Source organism: Neofelis nebulosa, chromosome 11, assembly GCF_028018385.1.
Source record: "Neofelis nebulosa isolate mNeoNeb1 chromosome 11, mNeoNeb1.pri, whole genome shotgun sequence".
Classification (NCBI taxonomy): domain Eukaryota; kingdom Metazoa; phylum Chordata; class Mammalia; order Carnivora; family Felidae; genus Neofelis; species Neofelis nebulosa.
In genome coordinates, this window is record NC_080792.1 from 25031777 (window position 1) to 25051827 (window position 20051).

At 49.3% G+C, this 20051-nt stretch overlaps 1 protein-coding gene across 3 annotated transcripts in view; it reads left to right on the plus strand.

The window, feature by feature from the left end:
- The window catches only part of MYO5B (myosin VB), a 340033-nt gene that overhangs the window by 252342 nt on the left and 67640 nt on the right, over positions 1-20051 (plus strand). For all 3 annotated transcript variants that reach the window (XM_058692140.1, XM_058692142.1, XM_058692141.1), the window contains exons 17-18: positions 3582-3668; positions 16244-16355. In XM_058692140.1, coding sequence (XP_058548123.1) covers positions 3582-3668; positions 16244-16355 — 199 coding nt within the window. The remainder of the gene's footprint in view (positions 1-3581; positions 3669-16243; positions 16356-20051) is intronic.

Sequence of the window (20051 nt, forward strand, 5' to 3'; positions counted from 1 at the left end):
GTTGGCCTCACCTGCTAATTGTGGTTTAAAATGATCATCCTGATGAAAAAATTCAAGGAGATAATGTAGATTATTTGTGAGAAGTATAACAAATTTTGATGAGTAGAACCTATAACATCGTCTAAAATAAATATACGATGTTACTGACATTCTTCTAGAAGGAGAGGTCTGTAGGCCTCCTCCCATCGCCTCCAACGGCTTTCTCAACCTTAGGACCCTTGACATTTTGGGCCAGGTAATGCCCTGTTATGGGGGGCTGTCTTATGCATTGTAGTATGCTAGCAGCATCCCCATCATTGTGACAACTAAAAATGCTTTAAGATGTTGCCAGGTGTTTCTTGGAGGACAAAATGACAACCCAGTGGAGGACGGCTGTCCCTAGACTAAATGCTTTTGATAGCATCTCTTGTAGAAAAGTCTTTTTTCCTCTGCTGTTTCTTTTATTAAAAAAACATTCATCATACCCACTATTCACTGGACACTGGGCTAGGACAAGTGAAATGACAGACCTGCCCCTCATCCTTCAGGAACTGCCAGTCACAGATCAGTGTGGAAGTGCTACAGGAGCAGAGAAGCGAGAAGGTGGTTAAGTGTCCAGGGAGGAGGTGGCCCGAGGGAGTGTGATAAATCTGGGGTCACTGGTGGGAGGAGCTGGCCAGTTTCCTGCGGGCCGGTGCCCTGCTCTCAGCAGTGGACATTCCTGAGCGTCCCGGGGTCCTCAGGTATGACTCAGCACACTGCAGAGCCTGAAGAATGGGTGGGAGCTGGCGGTCTGTGCAAAAATCAGTAGTGGCACATGACTGCTGAGGGGGAGCTGGGTTCTAAGCTTCCGGTTCTGCTGAACCTGCACGTTCATTGGGAGGAGAAAGTATAACCCTGCATTTCAGCGGGTTTGACCCTATATTTCTTTGGTGATTTTGCAGTCCGGAGTCAAGTGTCTCTTGTCCTCACTGTGGTCCTCCAAAATTTACTAGGTGGGAGGGCTGATTTTCCACTCACCGTCACCTTGTCACCTCGTCACCTCGTAACACAGGTAGCAAGGCTCGTGAAGGGATGCCATTGACAGTGAGCATTCTTTACTCTTGAAGAGATGAGATAAAATACAGAAGGCTGGGGCATGTGAACAAGGAAAGAGGATGGCAGAATCTTTTTGGTATAGTGTCTGCTTGTTTCCTTTTAATAGGGTTGTTCTTTTCTGTCGCTTAGTCATTGCAACAAACCAGTGAATGACAGTGGGACAGGTATCCTCCGCTTCTGTTGGAGAAGTGAGGCAAAGCTACAGAGAGATTGTGTATTGCCTGGACGGGCACTAGCTGTTGGCGGCCCGTACCAGGCTTTCTGGTTTGCCCTTGCTCTTTTTCCCCATCCCGCGGGGAAGAGAATGGTGCCAGCTCTGGAGGGAAGTGGGAAGACCTTTGTCTACCCACCATGGCCACAAAGGACGAGCGGTCACCGGTGCTTGCTACATGTGCTGCCCATCCCCCCACACACCGCAGAGGGAAGCAGACTCTGGCCTGGAGATCAGGGGTGCAGAGGCAGAGGTCTGCAGCCCACAGAACACCTTCCCCAAGGCTCAAGCCCATCCACCGTGCTTTCATAACTCGGCCCAGCTGGCCACCCGGCAGACGAGAGAAGCAGACCTGTAAACAGCAGAGCCCCTGTTGCTGCTTAGACTCCTCACTGCCGCCCCGTGTTGGTTAAGGTTTTTCTTGGGTCCCGGAACTGTGGTGCATCCTGGTGACACCTGAGACAAACTACAAAGGGGATAACCTAGTGAAAGGCTCTGCACTTAGGTTTCCTTTTGTTTTCTTTCATCCTATAAGCTCTTCCACAGAGGAGCTTTTTGCTGACTTTAAAAAAAAAAAAAAAAAAAGAAATGAACTCCTGCAGAGTAACAGTCTTGTTGTTCAGGACTGTGCAGACTTGAATGCCCACTTGTCCGGTACATACTCAAGTGCCAGGGGCACCTTGGGGCTGGAGGAATCAGGCAGACTTTATGGAGGAGCTGGCTGTCAAAAGTGGCAGGACTTGGGCAGATTTTGAGGGGAGGCAGGAAGAGGCTGTGGGTGACTCCCAGACACCGAGCCCCAGGGCTGACCTGGAACACACAGAGTTCCTGGACTCCAGGTCGGCTCACGGTCTTCAGTCACTCGGAAGGTGCCTGCTGCCCCAGGCCGCCTACCTCAATAGACTTCTGGGTTCTTGGTGTAAGAGACCAGCCAGCGCTAGGACCTGAGCGGTTCATACAAATAGATCTGAGGGAAGAAGTCTCCCGTGGAGAGCTATGAATCTGGGTGTGGCAGATTCCAGCCCTGATCCATCCTGCAGAGCTCCAGAAGCTGCTGGGAAGAGAACACCCAGGCTTATCTGGAGGTGGCAGACAAGAGTAGCACGAGGAAGTCCCCCCGGGGTCCTAGAGATGAAGAAGCTTCCTGTTTCTCTGCCAGGGCAGACAGGTTGCCCAACAGCTTGGCCAAGGTGTGTGCTAAAGCCAGTGTGATCCCGGGAGCTGGGCCTCAGCCCTGCCCACCCACTTCCCAGAGTGGAAGGAGAGCAAGACGCATGGCCCTTGGCTCTAGCTGAGCTGAGGAACAGCCAGAAAGAAAGGGAGCATTTACTTCCCATCCCTCCTCACAGAGTGGGACAAGGGTCTTAGCAAACTACAAGTGGGGATTAATTCCAGTTCAGCTTAGTACTTCCCCCATGAAGACGCCCTGATGACCTCAGCTGACGCTGACCACTTTCCCCCTGGACTCTTCCAGCACTTTTACTATGGTTATCACATGCTGCTTTGTACGCTGCTTCTGTACAGTTCTCCTCCAGTGTGGACACTCTTCGCCCAGACCGCGTCTGACTGCCGATTCTACAACCTCCTGCTCAACTTAGGTGTTGGAATAAATACTGGTTTTTCAGTGTTAAACAGCATTGTACAGGCATATGAGCTGTTGAAGATGTGGCTCACATCTCTGAAGACAGATGGGAATATAGATTTCTTTTTTGTAACGAGGCAGCTGTCATGAGAGCAGCTAGTTGATGCCTGTGTCCTAAAGTTGTGCCAGGTGGTGGTCTAACTGCTTTCATGGGCCTTTATGTTTAATCTTCACACTAACCCTGAAGAAGAGATACTATTATTATCCCCATTTTATAGGTGAGGATATTGAGGTGACGTTGCTTTCCCCAAATTACACATGCAACTTGTCAGGGACCATGTCACAATTCACATCCAGGTCTGCCTGGCCTGAAACTTCCCCTTTTAACTCCTGAGCCAAATACTGCTTGTGGTGGCAAGTGTCTATGATTTGGCTTTTGAATGAACACAGGTGACCCCATGGATGGAAATAATAAGGGAAGGCTTAGAGAGGAGGCAGGAATGGGTCTTGGAGGGTGGACAGAATTCAGGTATGCAAAGAAGAGATGTATCCCAGGTAAGAATAAGAACTTGCATAGAACTTAGGTACTGAAATCATTCATGCACCTGCCAGTCAGTGTCTCCCGGTGCAGGAAGAAGTCATCTTTCCCTCTCTCCTGTTCCATTTCTTTGCCAGCATGGCCATTTATGGAATGTCTTACTGTTTTTGCAGCTTTGACCCAAAGAGAGCAGTGCAGCAGCTCAGAGCGTGTGGGGTGTTGGAGACAATCCGAATCAGTGCAGCCGGCTACCCATCCAGGTAATGTGCCCACCAGCCATGTCCTGGTGGGGCAGCCAGAGTTTGGTGTCCTAGGAAACCTGTTTATGTGCTGTCAGCCAGAGACCGATCCTCTGTAATGTTCCCAAACAGTGAGGGTCCAAGCAGGATACTGACAGAAGAATATCATTTTGGCCTGAGAAGTATGGAAGTCAACAGCAGTGTCCTCTTGGGCAGCTTTTCACGTTTCAGGCTGGCGTTGGTCTGGGCATTGAGCTAGCTAGAGTTGCAAAGGGGATTTCTCCTTTCCTCCCACCTGTTCCCTTTACTTTTTGGTTCTTTTTGTGGTAAAATGCACCGTTTATTGTCCTAATCATTTTGAAACGTATAGTTCAGTGGTGGTAAGTATGTACATTTCTCTTTATGCAGCCATCTCCAGAAATGTTTTCATCTTGCAAAACTGAAACTCTGTCCCCATTAAACACTAAATCCCCATTTGCTCCACCCCCCAGCGGCTGGCAGCCACCACTCAACTTTGTCTCTGTTTTTGATGAGTCTCGGTCTTCATATAAGTGGAGTCCTACAGCGGTGGTTGACTGGCTCATCTCACTTAGTCTAATGTCTTTAAGGTTCACCTCGGTAGCTGTGTCAGAATTTCCTCCCTTTTTATGGCTGAATAGCACTCCACTGTATGTATAGGACGTATTTTGTGTATCCATTTGTCAATGGACGCCTTTACCTTTTAAAATAGAATCAAATCTATGATGGAGGGTATAATTTTCAATTTAAAAAAACACTATCAAGATCTAATTTGCATTGTGAATAAGTGAGCCACCTAGTGTCTCTCGAAGCTCCGTCAAGACTGGATCCTTCCTAGATGCTTGCCTGAAGTAGGAGTGGGGTGTGGATGGTGGCCAGCTAGCTTTCATGGGGTCATACTGCGTCCCAGTGTCACCGAGGCCAGATATCTCCTGCCGTGACTTGGAGCTGAGCTGGGCAGGGATGCTACCAGTGTAGCATCCCAGAGCCCGTGGTGGTTTCCACAGGGACCCCCTGTCCAAAGAAGTTCCATATGTGCCAGGCGGTGAAGGGAGACAGAGGAAGCCGGAAATGGGAGGAGGACATGTCTCCAGGCCTCCCCTCCTCCCTGCCGTCTCCAGCCAGCCCTTGGCCACTACAGTTAAGGAACCACTTCGTATGCAGCGGTGTTATATACCAAGAAGCAACTTGACCATGAGCAGTTCCCAAAAGTTAGACCCGGGAATCAAGTTAGTGGTGAAATTAGGAGTTTGCATTTGACCCGGAAAGTACAAGGAACTGTCACTAATCTGCAACCTCCAGGCAGCTTTTCCAAACCCAGCAGGTTTGAGCATTGTTCAGAGCGGTCTACTCTGGCAGAAGCCTGTTAGTATTTTCTTTGACCCACATCTTTTCTGCTTAGAAGAAAGACTGGGAGGACCCTGGGGTTCCATCTCCTTTTTCAGCCCCAGGGGCTGAGCGTGAACTGCTGGCAACTCCATGATCAATGAGGTGAGCCCTGCTTGCCCTTCTCAGGTGCAGGCTGTGTCTGCCCTGCAGTGCCCAGCATCAGTCTTTTGATTGAGAGAACGGGGCTCAAGCCACCGGCTTAGTAGTTCAGTCTCGAGTTCAAGGAACTGTAGTCTAGCCAGTTGGATCCACATACAATGGCTGCCCTAAGCACATGGTTCCTACAACTTAGGAATGTGGCAAGGACCTGAAGGAGCTGCCCGGCCATGGCTTTTCAAAGCGGGCTCCCCAGGCAGCCAGGCCCCACTCCTACTCCTACTCCATTGGACTCCCCAAAAATCTTTAGTCTGCTGCCCTCAGTGTTTCTAGGAACTGCTTCACAGCCCACTAGTGGCTCAGGAAATCAGTGTGACGGGTCATGACCAGCATCTTGTTTATTTAATGAAATAACCAGGGATGGAAAATGGCAATTTGTGGTAGAAAGGATATTACAGTCTGACCTTACTTGAGCTTTATATATAGACCCAGGTGCGTCATGATTTAAAAGGCACTTTTGCTGAGGAGGCTCGCAGAAAGAAGTGAGCTCACTCAGGGTCGCCATTTGCTGTGGTTGAATGAAGATTAGACACACCCCTTCCTCTGCCTGGCTATGTGGGGATTGCCAAGCATCTTCCTGCTCATGTTAGAGTGTTGCTATCCAAACTGGTTCAACAGGAGTGAAGAGTAGAGTAGGGTTTTATGCCTGCCCGCCGGGGGCTGGGCCCAGACCTGAGGCTTGGCGTAAAACTGCACCCTGCCTGCTCCAGCTTGTAAATAGGAGTCCAGATTGTAGAATTGAACCCTGGGCCATAGCCAGAGGAGGCTGGTGGTTGAAGCCTTGGCCTTGGTGGAGTCAGGCCTGGTTTCCATTGTCTGCTCCCATGCTCCTCGGCTAGGTAACCTCAGGTGGGGAAATTAATCCCTGAGCCTGCGTTCCCGGATCACTAAGTAGTTACATCGTAGGCATGTGTAATGAATGACATAATGCCTCTAAAGTCCTCCACACAGTGCTGGGCACTTAAGCATTTAATAACATGTTTATCACTCATTTAGATATGAGTAAGAAACTACATGCTCATGGGTGCAATTATCTGGGTAAAACAGGCCTGTACCAGGAATATTTAGCTTTGTCTTTGTGAAACCCTGAAGCATCTGGTCACCTCAAAAGATCATTGCAAAGTCCTTTAAGGAATTGAAAAGGTCAGTCCAAGAATTATCTAAAGTCTGTCAAAACTGGAGCTGAGTTGTCCCCTCTTAAACTGTTGAGGGTCCTTGTACAAGAAACTTAGGGATCATGGGTCCTCACAGCCACACCTGTGCTGTGCAGCACAGAGCCCTCCAGGTGAGCCCAGAAGCCCAGGTGCTCATCTTTGTCTATAACATGACAGTGCTACTGATGGTGAGCTTGTCTGGGAGGCGTGAACGTTTGGGACCTTGCCAAGCCCGGGGAGACGGAACCAGGGAAGCGTGTGAAAATGGGCTATTCTAGGGCAGGTGGGACTAGGGGGATCTGTCTCTGTATGTAAGGAGCCACGTGTTTTTGCTAAGAACTTTCTCACAGCGAGTTGTTTGCTATCAGAACAAGCGCTCTGCGGAGGGCGTGGACCTCTCTTCTTGGAGAACGTCAAGGAGAAGCTACAAGTCTGGGTCTGATGTGGTTAGCTCTAGACAGCGCTCCAGGCACAGGTCCCGCGCATCTCTGCCACCTCAGATTCACCCGCTGTACTTGCTTGCAGCCTCGCTGGGAAATCAGAGCGACAGGGTGTGCCACCCACACTCCTGATTTTGCTGCCGCAGCACAGAATCATCTGTTCTAGGAGGTGGAAGAGGAAGCGGGGAGAGGACTTGACTCCCGTGGTCTCACATGAGCTGCTGTAGAAAATGTTTTCTTGCCTTCATGCCACCCTTCCTTGTTAATCTGGCCACCTGTTCTGTGTCCTATCCCCTGTTGAGCATCTAGCTCTGTGCCAATGGCTGGGAGGGGATTAAGGATCTAAGTCCTGGCCTCTGCCTGTCAGCTCACGGTCTGGGAGAAGTGATAAAAATCTAAAACAGCAACATAGAATTAGGTGCAAGTTGGAGAAGAAATGTGGCTTTGTGGAGGAGGTGAGGTTTGAGGTGGGCCTTGAAGGGTGAGGAGGCTTTGCACTGTGGGGGGGTGGTGGGGAGAGTGGGGGAATCCTGCCAGCCTGGAAGCAGGGCGGTGTCCAGGCACGGAAGGGACGATAATGTCCCCTGTGCAGTGATCAGGGAAGAGGCTTTGTCTGCCTGTCAGTCCTCAATGAGTTCTTCCTGTTCAATCTTGCATTCTTAGCATGCCAGCCAGGCTTTTCTCCTCATCCAGACAACCTCTTCCTTGGCAGCTGAGAGAGCACATTGCCTCCAAGTCTTGAGACCCATATGGAAAACGGCTTCTCCTGCTGTTCGTTCCACCTGGCTGCAATCAGAGTTGCCTCGAAGTTGAGATGCCCGCAGACTTGCCTCTTAGGGGGCAGCTGATGGGTGTCTTTCCCTGCCTCTCTAATGGATCCACACCTCTTTCTAGGAGGTGATCGCGAGGGCCATCTGTACCTTTCCATAATTGCAAGTATTGTGGAGAGCTTAGGGAAGGAAGGAAAGACTGGGATTTTCCGGTATCACAAAAAATGTTACTTAATGCTGTGATGTAAACATTTGGGCTTAGATCCAGAATGCTGCCTTACCTTTGCTGTCTTAGCAGATTTTGCTGAAGCCTCAGAGGATTCCCTCCCCGAACTGCCATTTGAAATATTACCTTTTGGAAAGAGGCACCGTAGTTTTATGGCACTTTTGTTAGTGTTGAGGTAGAGCTGAATCATGCATCTACTCCCTTTAGATCTGAATCCCCTTTCCCCAGCCATAGGGCCCAGGGTGGGGGCGGAGCAGTGGTTTGGGCTGGGGAGAGGGTTGCGGGGCAAAGCTACCACACCTGCAGTCTCCTGACTCTGCCCCTTGCCTCCTTGTTCTGCCCCTGCCAGTCATGGTAACCACTTGGAGTGACCTCACGGCTTAAAAACAAAACAAAACAAAACAAAAAAACACCTCCCTTCCTGCTTCATCCAGGAGAGAGGTGCGTCTGCTGTGTCTGGGGATCAAGTAAGTGAGGTGTTACAGCTCATGCGTGCCCATGAAGGGGTTAGCTTTTGAAGGAAGTACCCTGAGCCCAGAGGGACCTGAGTGGATTGGGAGTCATCCCCAAAAGAACTCCCCACCTTGGTGTTAAGACTCAACACAGCAAAGTGATTTCACTTGGTTTAGCTCATCAGGTGACCACAACTTTGCCCAGCTGTTTTCCGCAGGAAACTTCCCTGCCTTCTTTGATGAGGGGAGTTAGGACTTAGAACGTTTTCCTCTGTGTCTCCAACTTCAATGGCCAAAGGGCACATGCCACTAAAATGCCCAGAGGGCACTTCCCCGGGAGCCCATGCAGAGGGCAGCCCTTTCCTACTGATGCCCTGGGCTAGGACACTTGGCCCTATTCTGAAACAAACACGTGTCCTATGCCCCCAAAGCCCCGCGAGCCTGGACACCAAGTTGGCAGGCCAGTGGCGGCTCTCTGGGGCGCCCTCACCCCACCCTCAGGCACTAGTATACTTGTCTATTTTTATCTCTCTGAGAATTATGGCTCTCTGGGAGTCTGACTTAAAATACATCATTCAATTTGAAATGTACTGCCGTGGCAAAGAAATATGTCTGTTACGTACACAAAGCACCGTGATAAATGCCCTGTCTGGACGAGAGGCTTGGCCACCATCCCCGGGCTCCTGTGCCGTCCTCTGGCTCCCTCTGTGGGGTTCAGAGCAGTGTTGTGTCTCACGGGATTTGCGAAGCAAGTTCCATTTAACCACAACATGTGTGTTGGAGTGGGGAGGGTACTTGAATACACAATGTTTATATTTAAAAAACATAACTCCTCCTAAATCTTCCATTCATTTCCTGTTCACCTTAGAAGAACTCACTGATGCTTTCTGAGAAGACTTCACTTGCCAGCCTCTGTCCCCTCAGCCCTGTGTAGACGAAACCGCACAGGACCTTGGAAGTAGGCGGAGTCTGGAGAAGTTGCTTTGTTCACCTTTCCATTTAATCACGATTAAACAGCCACGTGGTTACCTGCCTTGCTGTTAAAAGTCCCACCAAGGGCTCAGTCGGTTAAGCGTCTAAGTCTTGATTTTGGCTCAGGTCATGATCCCAGGGTGGGGAGATGGAACCCCATGTCAGGCTCCACGCTGGGTTTGGAGCCTGCTTGAGATTCTCTGCCCCTCCCTTGCTTACGTGCACATGTCTGCATGTGCATGCTCTCTCTCAAAACAAAAATTTTAAAGCCCACTAAGAACGAACTTATTTCAGACTGAAACAGTTCTTCGTCCCAAGATCTTGCAGCCTTTAATTCTGGTGCTTTTGCCTGAGAGCTGTGCTCCCTTCCTTGGACCACACACAATCTGTCACATGGTTCTCAACCGGGACTGCACATCACAGCCACAGGGAAGCTTGTTTGTGAAATGCTCTCTGCCTCGAAACTCTCCCTTCGAGGCAAGTGTTGGTCACTGGTCAGCTGCAGATGCTGGGTTGTATCTGGGCAGTGCTGGGACCGAATACATATTCCATTCCTCATTTTGTATCTTGGCTGCAGCTCAGAGCCAAAGGGGAAGAATGCAGTTATGGGGAAGGATTTGGTTTCCTTCCTTCAGACCTGGGGCTACCTTGAAGTCTCAGCCTGTGTTCCCCTGGGAGGCCCAGGACAGAGGGTGGGGATAAGGGGGAAAGCAAATCCAGGCTGTCGGTGGTATGAGTGGGGGGTGAACACCCTGCTACTTTGGCACTCAGAGCCTTCCACGAATACCTGTGCTGAAATGATGACAAATGCCGTGTGTTATGTATTACTTTACAAAGCGCCCCCCCCCCAACAAACCTCATCTCATTTGTTCATCACGTTGACTTTTTAAAATTGAGACATAATTTATGTATAAGAAAAAAAAATCCTTCAGTGGTTTTCATTATATTCCCAGAATTGTACAACTGTCACTACTAATTGTGGATGTTTTCTCACCCCAGGGAGAAACCTTGTTCCCACTGGTGGTCACTACCTCTTCCCCCTCCTCCTAGCTCTGGCGACCACTTACTTGCTTTTCCTTTCTATAAATTTGCCTACTGTGGACATTTCATACAAATGGAAGCATATAAGTGGCCTTTTGTGTTATCCAGGTTTTAACATGTACCAGAACTTTATTCTTCTATGTTGCCTAATACTGTCATATTGTAAGGATACCCTATGTTTTATCCACTCGTCCGTCAATGGACATTTGGGTTATTTCTGCTGCTTGGCAAGTGTGAATAATACTGTTGTGAACATCCACGTACGTATTTTTATGTAAACATATATTTTTATTTCTCTTGATTATATACTTAGGAGTGGGATTGCTGGCTCACATGGCAACTCGGTTTACCCTGTTGAGGAGCTGCCAGACCATTTTCCACAGTGGTTGCACCATTTTACACTTCCACCGGCGATGGATGTGGCTTCCTGTTTCTATGCATTCTTGCCAACACTTATTGTTTGTTTTACTGTGGCCATCCTAGGGGGTGTCAGGTGGTATCCCACTATGATTTTGATTGTATTTCCCTGATGATTACTGATGTTGAGCGTCTTTTCACGTGCTTATTGGCCATTTGTACATCCTCTTTGGAGAAATGTGTTCAGATTTTTTGCCCATGTTTTAATTGGGTCGTTTGTCTCTTTGGTGCTGTAGGAGTCCTTTATATTTTCTAGATGCTAGATGTTTGTCAGATTAGACTTGCAAACAGGTTCCCCATTTTTGCCCTATGGTAACCTGACATGCCATCTTCAGGGGTTCTTTCTGGTGGCCTGCTGTTGGAGAGAGCGTGTGACAGAGAGCCTCCTACCCTGGTCTTCTTGGAGGGACTCTTAGAGTTGGTCTAATCCAGCCAGGCTTGCTTGAGGGAATCTATCCAAGAGAAGGGAAGTGCAAAGCGCTTCCACTTTGACGGATCCGCTCCATCTGTTCACATTCATCCATGGAGGGCTTCACGAGGAGACATGTTCTCTAGAATGTCCCACATGTAGGTGGCTGAATCTAGTATCTAGATGAGAACTCAGGCAACCAAAACATTGCCCTACTGTGTTTGCTCTGCCATTCACAGCGGTTGTGTTTACCATGTGCTGTCTTGAGCCTTGGAGCTAGTTACCAGGAAGTGTCTGTCCAGCCTCGCCTCTGCCTCTGATCTCCCCTTTCTTACCAGGAGCAATCACACCCCCAGTTGTGACTACTTTACCAGATCTACACATCTCCCTAGCAGGCCAGGGACGCACAGGGTATGTCCTTGATGTCCAGGACATTCAGCCAGGCCCCTTGCCTGTGAGTCCAAATCCGGGGAGAGCTGGGATGAATGTGACTTCTGTCCCTGAGGCCACTATGACTCTGTTTAACCCAGGGTTGAGGCCACTATTGGGGCCTGGTAATACACTAAGGATGGAAGCTCTTCTACCAGCAATAATGTGAAATGGAAGAGCAGCCGGGCTCGGGATTGGCTTAAAGGATACATCCAGACCCATGAGCCACACAGCCATGCTGTGAGTGGGGGAGGACCTGTCCAGGGCCACCTGAGGAGGGCAGAAAGAGCAGGAATGGAAGCAGTGGACTCACACTGTAGAGGCAGATAGTAGGCAGGGTTTGTTCTCAAGATGGTGGTTTTCTAGACCAGAAGTATGTTCTAGAATAAAGATTTTGTAAAAGGGAACATTTTTGCATATTTCAGCAAATGGAGTGGCAGGCGATGGTCTGAAGATGTTTTGTGTCCATTTGAGCCCAAAAGGATTGTCCTGCCCCAAAGCCAATAGTGCCCTTTGGGAGAAATGCTAGTAATGGTGGGATTCCAACCATTTTATTAGTCCGGAAAATACTTATTCTTTTAAAACGTGTGTATGAAGATACCGTGAAAGGTGCAAAGAAGTTTAAAAATGTATCCTTACCCAGCCAAGGGTGTCCAGAGTCTAGCAGAGAAGCTAACATATGTATAAAAACTATCTTGTGGAGAAGGCATAAAGCTCTGTATCCCACATCTCCGTGAAAACGCTGAGGGAGGGAGATTCCATGGTGGTAGAGTACCTCAAGTGGAAATCCTGGACACCCTGTGGTCCTGTAGAGGGTCTTCCTAATTTTTACATGACCACAAAAAACCTCCATCCAGATGTTCCTACCAAATCAGGAAGTTCTGTTAAGAAACGCTACTTTTGGAAAACTAATCACGTATCCTGTTTAGCTTTGCTTGGAAAGTTTTCCTTCTACAAGTGAGGGAGCCTTTCATGCAAAGACTTTAAGAGCACAGAGTTGCACGGAAAAGGGAATCCACAATTGATTCTGGGTCCTTGGCTGAAGGACACTTGTATGTGCCCAGACCCCATGGTGGCCACGTTCCCCTTTGGTAGCTCATGAGGGAGTACCTGCCCAAGCCCTTCTCAGCGGATGGTCTGTCTGCTGCAGGCACGCTCCTCCCCCATCAGTGTCATCCTGGTGCCAGTATCCAATGAAGCCTTTGTAAGAAAAGGGGGAGAGCATTAGGTGGGAAGGGAGAGACCTTAGATTTTTGGGAAGCTTTCTAAGCAGTCCACATGCATGAACTCCTTGGCCACCAAAGTGTGGGAGGTACTTTGCAAGGCACTTGATGTCCTCTCCAGTTTGGAGACATCCATGTGGGATGAATCCAGGATGTGACTTGCCTAAGGTCACATCTGTCCGTGTCAGAGCAGGCTTCTTGGCTTCTGTACTCCCAGCTCGTTCTGTACTGGCCTTGGTGTCTTTGCAGTCACATCTGCCTACCATCTTGTCATTTCCTTGAGCCTGTAACCTCCCTGAGTTATGGAACTGTCAGCAGTTAAGAGATCTTCAAATTAGAACCGCTTGAGGTTTTTAGCCCAGCTAAATGCTGCTCTGATTATTCCCCCAGAGAAATTGCAAACTCGTAGGGAGAGAAGACGAGTGAGTACACAAATAACTGTATTGCAGGATGGGGGAGGTACCCGCAGAAAGTCACACACAAGGTGCTGAGTTGGCTTCAAAGGAGAGCCCACATCTCCCTGTGGACAGGAACAGATGCGTGACGAGGCACATGTTGATGGGCGGGCAGAGGAAGAAGACGACTTAAGAATTCACAAAGCCCTTTTTCTGTGTGTGCATCATTCTGTTTGCATCTTGCCCAGCGTGGAAGTATCAGTAGAGTTGGGGCAGAAAGAGCTCAGAAGTCCGGTAACATTTGCATGTGTCAAAAACGCACATCTGGTTTGTGGCTTATCAGCTCCAGCTCTGGTCCCAGGCCTCCAGAATTGATATCGGTCAGACCTCAGAAGTTTTCTTGACGTTTATGGTACATGACTGGAATAATTGAAGCAGCATTTAGCTAGGTAGATAGCCTTCCATGTTTCCATGTTTAAAGCCACCTGTTCTAGGGGCTCCTGGGTGGCTCAGTCCATTGAGCGTCTGATTTCAGCTTAGGTCATGATCTAGCGGTTTGTGAATTCAAGCCCCACATCAGGCTCACTGCTGTTGGCACGGAGCCTGCTTCGGATCCTCTGTCCTGCTCTCTCTGCCCCTCCCCTGCTTGTGCTCTCTCTCCAAAATAAAAACTGCCTGTTTGAGATGGCCTGGGAGTCAGTGGGCTTGGTTCACAGCCCCTCTGCAGCTGGAGGGGCAGGAAACAACTTGAGCTCAGTCAGTGAAGGGCATAAGGGCAGCAGGAACCTTTCCCCAGACCTACAAGAGGCCTCAGGGGCTCCTAGCACCTCTCTGCTCTCCCACTGAAGGAAGGGGGGGAATGACTGATAATGGGAATGGGAGCTTTGCAGTAGACTATGAAAACGTTCTGGAACTCCATATTAGGTATGGTTGCACAACTCTGCAAATACACTAAAATCTATTGTCCACTTTAAAATTTATGGTATGTGAGTTATCTCAATAAAAGTTATAAAAAGCAGAACTTCTAAACAGCACTTTTACACTGTAAAAAATGTAAAGGGGAGAATGCTTTTTGTTACTTGCTCTTAGGCTGACACCCTCTCTGATACCCGTAGCTTTGTTAGACACCTGCCACCGAACCAAGGAAGGTGACGGACGTGGTGGAGAGGCAGGGAGCTTGGTCTCCATTTCCCTTTGCCTCCCAGGGTGCTGAGGAGCATGGCCTGGGAGGGAGAGGGGGATCCGAAGGAGGCCCACGCTGGCGGATGGTTGTGGAGCGCAAGGAGGAGCTCCAAAAGGACCAGACTGCCAAGCGTGCCCTGCTCACCACCCAGCGGGAGTTCCTAATATTCCACCGTGCTCCGTTCTTCTCATGAAACTTCTGGAGGACCCCATTTAAAGGCAAATGTGCTTCAGGAGAAAGGGGTACAATCCATTTACTCCTCAATAATACTTCTTGAAAAATGTTTATTTGGTAAATATCTTTTAATGTTGATTTATTATGAGAGAGGGAGCACGCATGCATGCCCTGGGTGAGGAGGGAGGAGAGCAAAAATCCCAAGTAGGGTCCACGTCAGCACGGAGCCCAATATGGGGCTCGATCCTACCTAGGCGCCCCCACCCCAAGTAATACATGAGAATGAGATGAATGAGTTCACTGGACAGTCACTCAGCCAGGCCTCAGATGCACAATCTGGAGGCAGCACCTAAATGATTTCCCAAACAGGCAACGAGGACCGCGTGTGTTCCTGCGGACAGGGCCTGTATGGCAGCCCCCGATGCCTCTGACGGGGCGAGCTGGGGCTGACGGATGCCTCTGCTGAGGACGCAGAACCGATGGGGACGGATGGCCGAGCTCACCTGCAGAGGGATTCAGATGGGAAATTCTGTCTCCTTAGAGTAGAACTGTGTGGAAACAGAATGTGTGATGTGAGGAGGTTGTGAGCTGGAAACGGGGAAGGAGCGAGGAGGGTCAGAGTGAACATCTGTGTGAAGGAAGACTTAAGTAGAGATCTCCTCAGAGGCCGAGAGACAGACTTGAGGCCTTCTGAAAGATTCCCTTCCAGAACAAACCAAAGCATAATTACTGAAAAGGTGGCGCGATTGTGAGTGCTCTGGGCTTTTTGCTTTTGTTCTTAATTGGGAGTTGCTGAATACCTCATGGTGGGCTCACATGACTCTAATGAAACAGGAGAAATGATAGGTGAATCTGCTCTGGGCAGGAAGATGGTTCTGGGGCACCTGGGTGGCTCAGTCGGTTAAGCATCTAGCTTCAGCTTAGGTTATGATCTTGTGGTTCGTGGGTTCCAGTCCCATGTCGGGCTCTGTGCTGACAGATTGGAGCCTGGAGCCTTCGGATTCTGTGTCACCCTCTCTCTTTGCTCCTTCTCTGCTCATATTCTCTCTCAAACACAAACGTCAAAATTAAAAGATTTTTTCTAACGTATACCAAAATGTGTGAGTGGTAGTGTCACTGAGGGTTAGGATAAGGCCAACTTTTATTTGCTGATGTATATTTTCTGCATGTAAATGGGGTGCCTGGGTGGCTCAGTCAAGCTTCTGCTTCTTGGTTTCAGCTCAGGTCATGATCTCACAGTTTCATGGTTCGAGCCTTGTGTCGGGCTTTACACTGATTGTGGAGCCTGCTTGGGATTCTCTGTCTCCCTCTCTCTCCTCTTCCCCACTCATGCTGTGTCTCTTTCAAAACAAATAAACTTAAAAAAAAGTTTTCAACGGGAAGTACTAACTTTATGAAAGAAAGCCAACATTTAAAACCAAGCTGTGTCCCAGGCAAGGTTCCTCCTCTAGCAGCCAAGGGGAGCTCCGTGCTTGGGCAGAAACCCCGTGAGTGGTCCAGCCTCTGGTCCGTCCTCCCAGAGAGACCTCCAAACCCTCCTTTTCCCTCTTCCACTCATGACTGTATAAGTCAGCCACACACTGAAATTCTCACATTGGAGGAAGACAGTAGGTCCAGGAATGGTTTTTTACTGCTCTGAGAACAGCTTTATGCTGAGACTGGCGACCCTATGGGGCACTGAGATGGCTGCGGCCCTTCTGTGGCTGGGAGGCAGGCCATGCCACCTGACGCACCTGCTTTCCCTCCAGGTGGGCCTATCACGACTTCTTCAACCGGTATCGGGTGCTGGTCAAGAAGAGAGAGCTCGCCAACACAGACAAAAAGGCCATCTGCAGATCTGTCCTGGAGAGCCTCATCAAGGTGAGCTGGTGCACCCCTGGAGGCTTACCCAGAATGCCTTGGGAATTGGGGGAGTGATCAGCCCTCATGGTCTTCATCTTTCTTATTAAAACTGTTTGACATGCTCATCCGTTTTCCAACGTCAGCGACTTTAAAAGAGAAGTCCCTTCACGTATATAGCAGACTTTTTTCATGTCTCGGCACGTGTAAAAAGTAAAAATGTTTGTACATTTTGTGATGAAGCCGCCACTGGCCTGTGGCTCTGGTTTCTCCAAAGCCTGAGGCTCCATATTATCTGCCCACACCGAACACCTGCCCAGGGGCTCTGACCTAGCCCAGGCACAGCTTGGAAGTCAGCATTTGGGAAAATAGGTGCACTTTTCCTATCTTCTTCTTGCACAGCTGGCCTCCGGCCTTCCCCTAAAGGCTTGTTTTAAATAAGGCAACAGATGTAATTGACACAACCTGAACTCAAACCTGAGCCTTGAGACTGGAGCTACTTTGGGGCCCTTTGTGAGGGGTGTATCCTAGATATTAGCTCCACAGAATTCAGGGATTCTAGCAGGACATGGTAAAAATGGTCTTGATAAAGGGTTAAATTACATCAAACATCTTCCCTTTCGAAAGGTAATGTCATGGAGAGAACTAGATCAAAAAATTTTCAATTTTAAATACAGTTCACTCTTACACATTGTAGGTGTAAAGGGCATCACCCCCCCCACCACCACCACACACACACATTAAAAAAAAAAAAAAAATTCACATAGAACTTCAGACTTCCTAAAAGTAAGCCACTAATAAATAGCCTGCCGTTGACCAGAAGCCTGGTGCATGGTGTCCTGTGTTGCAGACACATGTATCCTTTACTGCAGGGGACAGTCTTTGTGTTAATGCCCAGCCCCTGCTTATAAGCAGTGAGCCGATCATAGCTGGAGCATTTGGAACGAACTAAGTGTATTCCCTAACGAAAATTGTATGAATGTGTGCTGTTTCCTTTGCTTGAAAGACTTTCTTCCTCTTCCCCTTGTCTGCCTAGGTTCCACCCTCCTTCCTGACTGGGCTCTTAAAATGCCTTCTGGTCTGCAAAGCCTGTTCTGATCTCCCAGAAGGAGTTAGCGACCCCCGTCCTCTTTTGGCCACCAGCACTCCGTTTCTGTCTTCCATTATTGCATTTACCTACCCCCTTGTCTTGCAGTTGAGAGTTTGTCATTTCACCGGACTATGAACACTGAAATGTCAGGGATCCCGTTGTTGTGTCCCTGGCACCATGACTGGTTCTTACAGGAGCTCTGAGTTTGTGCAGGTGGCTGCATGGGTTCCCAGCTTACGGGGGGGATGGGGGGAGGGGCAGTCACAACTGTCACCTGCCGCTAATAGCTCACAGTTATGAAGCACTTAGGAGTCACTTTAACCCTTCACATCCCTCTTCTAGTCCTCGCATGGCGCCTTAGAGGGATGCAAGCCTCCTTCTCATTTTGTAGATGAGGAAACTGAAGTATAGAAAGCCGATCAAAGTTCCCCAAGGTGTTACAGGTGGACCAGCTCAACACCCCCCAGCCACTCTGAATCACAGTGCCCATTGAGCCAGTCTCATTGACTAATGTCACTGTGCATAATTAACCTTTCTGCAGAAAGAATAGGGATCAGTACTTCAAGACTTATCTGGGGACATTGTATTTCCTGTTTCCCTCCCCTTTTGGGGGGGCCTCATCTTCTAGTCACCAGTGCTACCTAGGGTGAAGCCGCATGTTAGCCTAGAAGAGCACCTGCCAGCACCAAGCAAGTGCCAGTGCATTTTAGAACACAGTGACGAGGAGAGAAGCCGGTGGCATGTGGGCCAGGCAACAGGTGCTGAATAGCTGGGAGTTTAATGGGAGGGAGGCTGGGGCCAGCTTCATGAGGTGGTTCATGAGTGATTGTCTCTTCCTACAGGGATTTAGGAATGCCCTTCATCCCCTACTGGAGTTTGTTTATTCTTTAATCCCACCAGTGTGTATTGCATCCTTTCTATGTACTCTAACCTAGAATGGTCGCTCACCGTGAGCCTTATAAAAGAGCATAACACATGCGCCCTGCCCTCCAGGACTGCTAGTACCTGGTGTGATTATAGACCTCACCAGAGGGAATCAGATTATAGAGACCTGAGCCTTGGTCGTGACAGGGGAGCAGGATATTAGCAAGTGTCCGCTGGGAGTCCAGGGAGCATAAGGAAATATGTGTGCACGGCGTGCGGAGAGGAGATGGTGTTGCAGAGGGGGCGTGGTGCAGTGAGAGACCGCTGGCCTGGGAGTCCTGCCTCTCGATGTCTCCAGTGAGACCTAGAGGGAGTCCCTGCATGCCAGGCTTTGGTCTTGGCATCCGTGAGGTAAAAGGAGTGGCTTGGGGTGGATTGCTGAGATTCCGTTCTGCCCCCTCAGTCTACAATTCTTAGAGGAGCCCTCAGAAGATTACCCGATTGGTATGTGAACGGTGTCGTCAGCAAGTTCCGAGGGTTAGAGAAAGCAGGTCTGAGGTAGGGGACGTGCCCCAGACATGTGGGCTGAGGAGAGAGTGGCCATCAGGCTAGTGGTGACTGGCTACAGCAGGTGGGACCTTCAGAAGTATCCTTGTGAAAACAGTGGCTTTGCAGACCAAGTCATACCCTTCCTGGTGGTTTTTCCAGAAGAGGAAACAAGCGTGTGTGCTCTGGTTCCTGGGATGCAGCAGACACCCCCAGGCCCTGGCTTTGCTGAAGCCTGAGCTGCCAGGCTTCTTTCCGGACTGAGAGGGCTGAGCCACCCACCTTTTGCTCCCTAGCCCCTCTTCACTGAGAGGGAGCCCTGGCCAGTAGGGCAGTGATGAAGGCAGGGCCTCAGCTGCCTGGGGGCTTCTCCCCTCATCCAGCCCATCCCTCCCAGCATGTGCTGAGGGCCCACTGGGCACATGGCCCTGAACAGAGGTAGGGATGAGGACCAGGCCCACACCTAACCTCTCCCAGCTTCGCCTGCCGCCTGGCTGTGAATGGGGACAGTCGGCGACCATCCAGCTGGACGCTGTGTCCCAGCTTAGGCAGTTCCATCTTGCCTGTGTGAGGAACCTGTAAAACGTGATTCAGCATTATTTCAGAGCCGTTTGTCAACCTGAGACATTCTATCGTGTGTTTTTCTTAGACCTTGGCTCATTACTTCTTCCTTATGGTCTTTGTGCTGATGAACAAAATTAGGAGTTTATCTACGAAGAGCTCTCAGTTACAGCGGGTTAACTATGAAGTGCTCTACCCCAGCTTGTCTGCAAGCACACTGCTGGGTCGTCTTTCCTTAGCCACAGGGGTGAGCACAGGGAACGGTAATTAACATTAACCTAATTAGATACAATTAAGACAGTAATTATGTCAAATCTCAAAACCTAGTCTGAAGTCAAATAAAATTTCTTTGGAGAGCTATATGCAATCTGAAATTATGCATACAATGGTGTGGTCATTTGAGGATAATCTTTGTAAAATGACCTGAGCGGGTCATTTCCTTGCTCAGAGCACCACCAGGGGCTTCCCATCCCAGTTGTGTACTGTGGCCTGCGGGGCCTTTGGTGATTTGTTCTTTCTGCCCCCACACTTGACCCTCCTTGACTTTCCTGTTCCTCAAACATACCCAGCTTTTGCTACCACAGGACATTTGCATCTGTTCTACTCTTCTCCTGGGGATGCCTCCTTTAGTTTATTTAGGTTTTTGTTCAAATACC